The sequence below is a fragment of the Moschus berezovskii genome, chromosome 27 (genome assembly GCF_049115385.1).
Source record: "Moschus berezovskii isolate FMDL1 chromosome 27, NW_MosBer_1.0, whole genome shotgun sequence".
NCBI classification, from domain to species: domain Eukaryota; kingdom Metazoa; phylum Chordata; class Mammalia; order Artiodactyla; family Moschidae; genus Moschus; species Moschus berezovskii.
Genome location: NC_142486.1, coordinates 932411 through 942727, shown reverse-complemented (window position 1 = coordinate 942727; position 10317 = coordinate 932411). Strand labels below are relative to the sequence as shown.

The 10317-nt window shown below is 67.2% G+C and overlaps 1 protein-coding gene across 2 annotated transcripts; it reads right to left on the bottom strand.

The window, feature by feature from the left end:
- Window positions 1–183: 183 nt before the first annotated feature.
- Window positions 184–9284, bottom strand: MAFK (MAF bZIP transcription factor K). 2 transcript variants are annotated; one of them, XM_055410445.2, is made up of 3 exons: window positions 9090–9284; window positions 2094–2173; window positions 184–1394 (listed from the first exon to the last, which is right to left on the bottom strand). In XM_055410445.2, the coding sequence occupies exons 2-3, from the start codon at window positions 2127–2129 to the stop codon at window positions 957–959; spliced, it is 474 nt and encodes a 157-aa protein (XP_055266420.1). In that variant the 5' UTR covers window positions 2130–2173; window positions 9090–9284; the 3' UTR covers window positions 184–956. The 2 variants fall into 2 exon arrangements, with proteins under 2 accessions (XP_055266420.1, XP_088689351.1); XM_088833225.1 differs by lacking the exon at window positions 9090–9284 and adding an exon at window positions 7165–8649.
- Between the last annotated feature and the right edge of the window lie 1033 nt (window positions 9285–10317).

The following is a 10317-nucleotide window of genomic DNA, read 5'->3' as shown; positions in this document are numbered from 1 at the left end:
GAGTGCCAAGAAGGAAGAGCAGATGAAGGTTTTAGGCAACGATTAAGCACCAGGGTGGCAGAGTCCCATGTCCTCTGCCGACAGACTGTCCGAGTGCCCCCGGGAGGCTAGTCCTTGCCGCCTCCCCAGCCCAGTGCCCACCCCACCCCAGTCCTTACCTTCCCCCACCACCAACACTCCTCATCCTCCAACCCACCCTCCTCCCTGCTTTCCGTCTCATCCAGCATGACCTCGGCTGCTGCCAACTTCACACCTGCTCCCCACAGAACGTGCTCTCCCTGCTTGCCCCTCAAGGGTTCCCCTCTCCTGGCCAGGTGGCTGCTGCTCCTCGCTGGGGACCGCCCCTGGGTCACCCGACACGGAGAGGAAACCCAAAGCTTGCCCGGGCCCCAGCAACAAGCTGCTCCCTGAGGCCCCCAGAGTGGCTGCAGCCCCGGCAGGAGGACAGGTACATGTGCACGCATGTTCACATGCACAGGTTGTGCAGGCTGACATACCCTCGCACACGCTTGCACGCGCGCACAGCCCTTCCTCCGCCCACTCATGGGGTCTGGGCCTCTGGCCGAGGCTTCGGCAGGATCACAGTGTTTGGACCCCGCAGGGAGCGGTTCCTCCCGGGAGCCCAGGTGCAGTCGGCGTGTTGAAGAGGTGCTGGCCCAGCTGGGGGCCCGTGCGGTGTGGACACGCTGCCGCGTGCGGACGGGCAGCTCCAGGGAGGGGTGGAAGACGTTTGGGCCAGAGGCCTCCTGAGGGCCTTCCGTCCACACACCCTGCCCCGCCGGCGCCGGAGAGGGAGCCCGGGAAGCGGCCCGGGGCGGGCGGCGGAGCCCGGAGCGCGCGGGGCGTGCGGTGCGCGTGCGCGTGCGCGTGCACAGGGTGGGCGGCGCGCGGAACCCCCTCCGTTCCCGCCGGCCTGTCCGCTCTCCGCGGGACCACGCCCCTCGGCCGGGCAGGCACTAGGAGGCGGCCGAGAAGGGCACGGAGGCGGAGGCGGCCATCTCGGCGGACTTGACGATGGTGATGACGCTGGTGGCGGCCACCTTGGTGGGCGTGACGGGGCCGCGGGCCACGGTGCGCGCGAAGGTCTGCAGGGCCTCGTACTTGGAGCGCAGGGCATCCAGCTCGAGCCGCATGCTGCTGTTCTCGCGGGCCAGCTTCTCCACCTCCTGCTGCAGCTCCACGCGCTGGCGCTCCAGCTCCTCCTTCTGCGTCACGCGCTTGATGCGGCAGCTGGCCGCGTAGCCGCGGTTCTTGAGCGTGCGGCGCCGCTGCTTCAGGCGCACCACCTCCTCGCGCGTGAGGCCGCGCAGATGCTGGTTCAGCTCCCGCACGGACATGGACACCAGCTCATCGTCGCTGAGCGCCGCGGCGTTCTCGCCCGCCTCCTTCTTGACCTGCGGAGCCGTGGCGCGGAGTCAGCTCCGGGGGCCAGGGCTCCGGTGGTGAGCGGCGTGAGGGGCCAGGCCCCTCTCTCCCCCAGGCTGCCCCCCACCAGGCACAGGACGGGCACCGCTGCCTCACCTGGCATTGGGCATACATGGCGCAGGGCATCCAGAGGGGGCCGTTGGCTATGACCTGCCGTGAGCTGGCTACCCCAACCCTGCGAGGCCGGGCCAGCTATGCTGCCCTCTGGGGACCTCCAGTGCCTGGTGGGGGCTGCCCTGCCCTGCATGCCCCTCCGGTCTATGGGGTGTCCCCAAGGCCACCTTGACCCAGCGGGACCCAGCAGGGGCCTGGAGATCTTCAGGCCACACACACACACACACACACACACGGAGAACCGACTCTGGCCAGCCCTAGGGGCTCTGCAGGACCAGAGGCCACGTGCCCACATCTGGGTGCTGGGCTGACAAGCACATCCTGGCCGGCAGGGGTGGCACACCCACCCCTCCTCCCCAGCGTCTCCTGAGGCCGCAACCCCGAGGCTTCCCGCCTCCCTCAGATACTTCCTCCAGCCCACAGCCCCCTCCCCACCCTGCTGACAGGCGCCCTTCCACACACACCAGGGTGGTTCCAGGCTTCTGGGGCCAGAGGGGGGCCTCTCCCAGGCCAGTGCCCGGGGCAGAGACGGGGCTGCGCACACCCTCCCTTACCTTCAACGCCTTGTTCGCTTTGGGATTAGTCGTCATAACCTGGGCACAGTCACCCGGACAGAACCACCTGGAAAGGGTAGCTGGAAATCAGAGAGACGTGTGCAGTCAGTTTCTGGCAGGGGCTTGGGGGACAGACCGCTGTCACAAGTGATCCGAGTGGGGACGGCCCCTTGCAGGGGCACCCGGGAGGCCCCGCTCCCCAGTCCGCACCATCTGGTCACAGAGCCCTGAAAGCGAGGGCATCTTGGTGGGCCTGAGCCTCTGCCGAGGGCGGAGGGGACGCCGGGTTATGCCCTCCAGTCTAGCATCCGCCCTCGGGGCGGCCTGGACGTGCCTCCTCTGGGGCCAGCGGTCACACAGCTGTCCTGCCCGCAGGGCCCTGGCTACAAGCGCCAGCGCCGAGGGCTGGCACCAGGCAGGAGCCGTGGCTGCTTCCTGCTCTTGCCCTGAGCTGGACGGCGGCGCCGGGGCAGCGCGCGGGACACCCCGCCTGGGGGTCCACATGCACAGCAGCAGAGTACCTTCCCAGGAGGCCACACCTCAGCCGAGAAGCATGCCGGCCCCAGGGATGCGCCCGCCCTGGCAGGACCCCGTCACCCTGGGCCCACCTGGCCCCTGACAGGAAGGCCCCCTTTGGGGAACTCCAGCCTTGCTGAGCTTGCCCCCACGACCTGTGCGGGCAGCCCCACCCTCCCTGGAAGACCTACCTCCTCCAAGGGCACTGCAGCGGTGACATCACCCCCTCCACTGAGGCTGCCCCGCAGCCATGACCCAAGGCCCAGAGGGTGGGTGGGGGCACCCGACGCCGGCCAGCCTGGGACCGGGGGGTGGGGTGGGGTGGAGAGCAGGAGCCGCCACCTCCAGCGCCCACCGACCATCTGGCAGGAGCTGTACCCGCCGCCCGCCCTTCTCGTTTTCCCGTCTGCATTGTGTCACACATTCTAATCATTCATGAAAAAGCCAGCCAAAGCATCCCAAGCATGATTCCCCTCTGATAGTTGCCATGACGACCTTGGGAAGTAGCCAGCCCCTGATGGTTGTCATGGAAACGGAGAAGCCCACAGCAACAATGGCTTTGTGCAGGCCACACCAACAGCACAGGTTGTGGGGTGGCAAGCAGGCCCCCCAGGCTCGCAGCTGGGGAGGGGGTGCGGAAGACCGGCCCCGACTCAGGCACGGGTCTCGGGCTCATGGGATTGGGGCCTGCGCCGCCCACCCCCCCCCCCCGGTTCCGAATGCCCCAAGGTGAACTGAGCAGAGAGAGACACCCAGGGAGGGTCTGGGGCCAGACACGGAGCCACAGCAGAGGCTCCATCTCAAGGTGAGGGAGACCTTCTGGGCAGTCTTCCCCTGCAGCCCCAAGACCCTCACGGTGGCACCACCTGGACTCCCCAGGCACTGGCCCTGTCTCTGGTGGCCCGTCCACCCTTCAGCACCAGAGGGTCTCAGCAGCCTGGTCTGCGCCCGGCCTGCTCTCCCAGCCCTGGGGGCACCAGGCCCCTGGGCCCTTTCCAGCTCATGCGTGTGCCCATGGTGGACTTGCGGCCACCCAGGCGGCAAGAGCTGTGGCCTGACTGCAGCCCAACCCCGGGACCCAGGGCGCCCTGTGGGCCACCCGTCCTCGGCTTGGGAGTCAGCCCCGGCCTGGAGAAGCCACCGGGAGGGCTGGCGGGCCGGGTGGCTGAGAGGCCATGAGAAACTTCTCCACGTCGAGCGAGGAGGGGCCACTATCATTCCAGCCTGCTCCCAGCACGCCAGGGCATAGCTGGGCGGTGAGTCACCAGCTGTTTACAGAGCTGGGCTCACATTCCCACAGGCGGAGGCTCCGCCCACCCCCGGTGGGAAAAGGAAGGGCAGGGGGCCTGCACTGGACCGAGCAGACCCTCAGGGACTCGCCAGCCTGGCCGGGACCCCAGCGCCTTCCCAGGGACACCTCCCCCGGAGACCAGCCCACCATGACGTTGCCGGGTGGGGCACCCAGGGCCCAGGATGCACAAGGGACTGGGGCTCAGTACCGCAGGCTCAGCGCCCCCGTCCGCCGGGCCAAGCTGCCTGCAGACCCCAGGCCCCACGTCTGCCGGCTCTGAGCCCACCTGGCCCACCACCTGGCCTCTGGGCCCAGGACCTGGGCGAGGAGCCTTGGCAGAGACGGGGAAGAGCAGCTCGGCTGCACCCTCCCAGGGCCTGACCTCAGTCCTCAGGCCCCCCACAACCAGACAGAGCCGAGGGGCTGGTTCCCAGCCTCTGAAACGAGCTGGGGGTGACAGAGCCCCTGCTCTCTTTGGGTCCTGGTCTTCTCTTCTGAAAAATGAGGGGGTCGGAACCAAGGGCCCAGTGCCAAATGTCCTCAGCTGGGCCACTCCAGTGACACCCGGAGACACACCCTGACCCTGGGCGCTCGCTCCAGGCAAGCAGACGCCGGCTGGTCCTGCCCGTCGTCAAACCCCCACAGACCCGGGCGCTGCGCTCGGCTTCCACTGCCCTCAGGGCCCCGGGGGCTCACCTCGAAGTCATACTGCAGGTCGGCGGGCCGAGAAACCTTCCGTGGCCTCAGTAAGGGGACAGGAGCGGCAGGCTACTCAGCTCTCCCCAAAACACCCGACACACCCCCAGAACCGACCTCTGCCGCTTCAGGCTTCAGGAAAGAGCAGCCTGCTTCTGGAGAGAGGTTCAGAGGAGGGCTCTGCAGGTGCGAACAAGAGTTTGTAGAACAACTGACGGGGGAAGCGCTGCCCTGGAGGGCTGTTTGTGACCCCGCGGCCGTGCGGGCCAGCAGAGCTCAGAGGTGGGAGCCGGCCGGGGAGACGGTGGCCAGGGCGCCCGGCGCCAGCGCTGCCGCATCGGAGGCTGGACCCTCCACACGCCTTCCTGAGAGCCCGGCCAGCGGCTCATCCTGGTGCCGTCACCTGTGAAGCCGGGCCCACGCCAGGCTGGGACACTGGACGGGGCTGCCTCTGCTCCCTCTTCTGCCCCGAGGAGTCACTGGTCCAGCGCGCACAGCCAGCACCTCTCCCAGGAACACCTCCCAGCCAACTGTCGGCTAAGAGGCTGCTTTTCAACCCAAAGCCAGAAACTCTATTCCGATGTCCAGCTGAACACGAAAGAGGAAGGGAACCCAGCGGCCTAGACAGAGGCAACCCTGGGGACCACGGGGTCTGCAGTAAATTCTGGGCCCGTGAGAAGCAGGGCAGGGCAGGGCGCCCGGGTCTGACAGCGCAGGTGTCCTTCCAGCAGGCAGGTGAGCCAGGGCCAGGAGCACTTCCTGCCCTCCTCCTCGCAAGTCCCTGCCGTGGCTGAGACCTGGCTCCCGGGGTGACGCATGGCCTGGCTGGCCCCTCACCGGGCTGGGCCAGTGGCCGAGGCCTGGGGAACCCGTTCTTCATCAGGGCAGGCACTGGCAAACGGGGGCACGACCCACCTGGGCAGCCCTGGGCTTAGATTCCCCAGGAGCAAAGGGGGCCTCAAGAGTCTCAGATTCTCACTAGACTGCGCGACCAGTCTACACGCCCAGGTCGTGAGCCCGGGTGGGAGAAGCCGAGTCTCCAATGTCAGCTTCGAGCGGGGCAGGCTCCCGACGCCCACGGTGCTCAGCCCAAGAGAGGGAGTCGGAGCGGACCTTCCACTGCCAGGCCTTGGGGGCATCCTGAGGGAGGGGGTCAGCTCACCATCATGGCAGCCAAGAGTGAACCCCAAAGCCAGAACCACCATGCCGTGCCGCCTCTGCTCTGGGGGCTGGGGGCCTCCTCTCGAGAGACCCCCGGCTGACTGCCCCGTGGGCTGGCGCCACAGCAGATGCCTGTCTGCCAAACAAGCAACCGGCGACTCATCCGTCCCTGGAAGGAGCCAGCAGAGGCAGGTCCCAGAACCAGGAGGGCGCCCACCGCCTGTGCCAGCTCCCTGAGATGGGGGTGTATCCCGCCACGCCCTGCCGGCCACCCCACCGGTCCAGCCCGCACCCAGCCTGCAGGCTGGCCCTGGCCGGCTGCCCTCCGGCAAGACGTGACTGTCTGCCCAGCCTGGAGGACGTCTGGTCACCTTGCCTTTGCAGCCCGAGGAAGCTGTGTCATCCTGGCCATGTCCAGAGGTGACTCAGGCAGCCGCCGGGCTGACAGCAGGCTGAACACCACCCCACCCCCGCCACCCAGCTTCAGGCAGGGCCCCTGCTCCCCCGGAGCCCCCACGGCAGGGGGTTCTGCTCTGCCCCAGCCCAGCCAGGCTGACTAGGGCTCCGACCAGCCCCACCTCTCTGTCCAGCCAGGGACGCAACGGCCGTGGACCACCCCAGCCTGCACAGCCCCGGAGACGCTCCTCTCGCACCACGTTCCTCCTGGGTCTCCAGCTTGGGCGGCAGCCCCAGGCCTCCCCTTCCCTCCCCACCCACCTGCTGTCTTGACCCGCGTCCCCGTTGATGCTGCAGCCCTTCGGCACCGCCTGGGCACAGGCCCAAGTCTGGTCTGGATTCCCATCCCAGTGCCTCAAACCCCACAAGCAGGCGGGGGAGCCCCTCCTGAAGCTGCCACTCTCAGGGCCACCTGTTGCCACGCCAGGCCTCCCCCATGAGCTTCCTGAAGCCCCCCACCCATCTGTGCTGGGGACCCTCCCGCTTCTGAGCTCCTGCCCCTTTGCCATTGCCCCCTTCCTTCCCTCGCTTCATGTGTGGGAGGTGGGCGCCCCTCCTGAGCACGCATCCAGGGCGGCGCCCAGGACCAGCGTTGGCCCCTGGCAGGTAGAAGGTCTGCTGCATGAGCAGGTGCCAGCACCTGCGTGAGGGAGGGGGCTGGGGCAGCTTCCACCCCGTCTCCTCTCTGCCCCGGGCACCCAGGTGGGCAGTGCAGAAAGGCAGGCCAGTCACACCAGGCTCTGGGCGTGGGGCCCGCCCCTCTGGCAGGTGAGGCGCCCTGGGGCTCAGTTTCCTCGGGGAGAACTGTGTGTCTGTAGACGGAGACCCTGCAGGTTCATCTCTACCTGCTCTAAAATCCTACGATTGTTAGATGACACTCTCAATTTCCTGAAACTGTAAGAAAGAGGAAACATGACAAGTCTGTGACTTATAAAAAGCAAAAGTAAATACCGGAGCAACGCATCTTCCATCAGCCGAGACCAGGGAGGCGGGGAGCAGAGAGGACAGTGAGTCACTGTTTACTGCCCCGAGGAGCAGCCATGCAGAGGGCCGTCCCCACTGGCCAGGGCTCCACTTCCCGTGCGGACTGGACCTGCTGTCCAGAAAGTCCATCCAGAAACCTTTAGACTCGGGAACAACCAGGACACAGGCAGGAATCCTAGGTTGCCTGAGACTGTAAACAAACTTTCCAGCTATGGGAGAGCCTGAGAGTGAAAGCACGCACTGCAGCGGACAAAGAATGGTCCGGAAAACGACCGCGCTTGGCGGCAGCCTCAGCCCTCAGCCTCAGGGCCGGAACGCAGCAAGCCCCGGAGCCGACTTCCCCAGTAGCCGCGATTCAACTCCCATTTTTAGCAGCTACCTTGAAAGTGAGCGATGCTGAACTTGGAAGCTGTCCCTTAAAGGCTGGCCCTGCTCAAGCATGAGGCGCAAATGCACTCGGGCGAGAAGGCTCGCCTGTGGTTCTGAATTTAAAAATATTCTATTCTGGAATACCGAGAGAGCCAGCTTTAAGTTGTAAGAGCAGCCACCCTCTACCAAGCTCAAACTGGACCCAGAGAGGGAAGTTCGTATAGGAGGCAACCAGCCACAATGCAACAAGCTGCAGGTGTGCCCCACCCACTGCACAGCCCACCTTCAGTTCCAGGCCCTTCCACCTGCTTAAAGGAATGCTTTTTAAAAAAGGGTCAACCCCCCACCAGCCAGCAAAGACATCAGGCTGGCGGACGGGGCTTCAGAGATGGCAGGCAAGGCATTCAGCCACACTTCGTTAAGACTCCTGGGCAGCAACCACTGTGCTGGCAAAACCTGGTTGATGCCAACAAAGGGACGAGGGGAGGGCGATGGGCAGCCAAGCCACACTGCCCGGAAGCCACTGATCTGTCACTATGGGCTGCATGTGGCCATCCGAGTCCCAGGACCTCTAGAGAGCAGGCACCTGGCAGGAGGGGGCTGAGTGGCAGTCAACTCTGAATGACTGTCAGAGGGAGGATCTCACTTCTCTAGCCTACCCTACCGTGCGGAAGGTAAACAAGAGCGTAATCATTAACACAAGACGGAGAGCAGGGGACTTCCAGCAACGCGGCCGCAGGCTGCTCCCGGAATGTGAGCAGAAGGGGCGAGTGCCGCTTGGTTGGGGGCTCCGGGACACGTGGCGAGTGAGGACACTGCTTCGGGGCCAGGGGACGTGGTGGTGCGGGGTCCAGGGCGGAGCGGCCGTGCTGTCCCAACGCAGACCCGAGGCCAGGTGGCGGGGCAGGTGTGTGGAAGCGCGGGGTCCGGAACTCAACGCAAGTAGCGAAGGGCCTCCGTTTCCAGTTAGAAGCGGCGGAGACCCTCACTCAACGAGGAGAAAGATGAGACGCGAGCCACGGACCGGGAAACGACGCGCTCGGCGCCCCGCTCCCCACCCCAAGCTCCCGCGCCGAGGCCGCCCTCGGTGAAGCCCGGCAGGTCGGCCGCTCGGACAGGGACCCGGGCAGCGAGGCCCCTGCTCCTCGCCCCGTGCGCGTCCGGCGCGGCGGGCACCCGGGCGCGCGCGGGCAGCGCAGGCCGGGCCTGAGCGCCGCCGGGGCGGGCAGCGCCGAGGTGCGCGAGGCCCGGGTCGCCCGGGTCGCCGTGCGCTGCCCGGCACGCGGCCCCCGCGCGGCCCCGCGGCCCGAGGGCGGAGCAGGCGCGGCGGGCCTGGCAGGGGCGCCGCGCCCGCCGGAAAGCCGCGCGGCCCTCCCGTCCCTCCCCGGCCCGCCTGGCGCCCGCCGGCCCCGGACGCGCGCCGCGGCTCAGGGCTGGGGCCGCGCCGGGCTCCGCGGGCCGGAGGCGGCGGAGGCTCGGCGGCCCCTCGGCGCCCCGCCCGGCCCCGCCCGGCCGCCCCTCACCTGGCGTCGCGCGGGGGGCGCGGGCGCGAGGCGGCTCCTCGCGGGCACGCGCTCTCCGCGCGCTCGGTCTCGCGCCTCCCTTCGGCCGCCGCCTCCGCCGAGCGCTCGGGCCCCGACCTCGCGGAGAACAACAAGTGCCCCGCGCCGCCCGCCGCCAGCCCTCCCGCCCGGCTCCCCAGCATCTGACACCGCTTCCGGGATCGGCGTCGGCGCGCGTCACGCCGCCCCGCCCACCAGCCGCGCGCCAAGGCCCCGCCCACCGCGCGCCGCCCCGCCCACACACCGCCCGCCCCTCCCGGGCCCCGCCCAGCGCAGGCTCCGCCCCCGAGCCCACCTGCGCTGAGCCGACCCGCCGAACCTGTGACTGCAGGTGCAGCGCGCTAGCGGCAGCAGTCCCCAGACGTCAACAGCCGGGAGCACCCCCAGTCTCTCTCGAGCTCGCCCGCTCTCAGCTCCGTGGAGGGGCAAACTCCTGTCTGCAATCCACATCCATATTCTCCAGTTGGCCTCCCGAACCTAACCTTAAACGCCCCCCAACCCCAAGGCCCGCGCATCCCTGAGACTCACCAGGGCCCTCAGAGACCCCGATCTCCCCAGGGTTGGCCGCAGCAGGAACCTCTGTTGGGGAGCCCCTGTTGGGAACAGTCTGGTAGTTTCATCAAGAGAGAAGGTGGGTCTGGGGACACACCAACCTCCCTGTCTTGGGGTAGCCTGGCCCCAGCAATGAGGGAAGAGCCCTGACATGACCTCCAGATAGACACCCCTGTCTTTTGATTTCCCAGTTTGACCAAGATAGGGGTAGAGAGAACAAGATAAAATGGTGATAAATGGTTTCAACCCAGAGCCTCAGTGTTAAGGGGCTCCGAGACCCCTGGCCTGGAAACAGTGCCCACCTAAGGCCCAGCTGATGGTTGCTGTGGGGTGGCAGATCCCGAAAAGGCAGAATAGAATGTGCCCAGACTCAGGTCAGGGCCAGCCCAGGAGAGGAAAGCCCCCTGCTGCTGCATGTGCAGGCCGAAGCGGGGAGCTGACCCGTGTAGTCCCACGCCCCGACCCACTCCCCCTTCCCCAGCACTTGGATGGCAGGCCGGATCCCTGGACGGTATCTGGATTCTTCTCGGAAATAATGAGCTATGTCCATGAGGCCGCATTTCTGAGTTCTGAGAGAACAGGAAAAGTTGCGAGGGTGGGGGGGCCTCAAACCATCTTGGGTCCTTCAGAGTTTATC

Bases quoted from the DNA above. Each gene is read 5' to 3' on its own strand.
- MAFK (XM_088833225.1), bottom strand. The intron at 1,395-2,093 runs GTAAGGGAGGGT...ACGGCTCCGCAG, and splicing joins AAGCGAACAAGGCGTTGAAG to GTCAAGAAGGAGGCGGGCGA.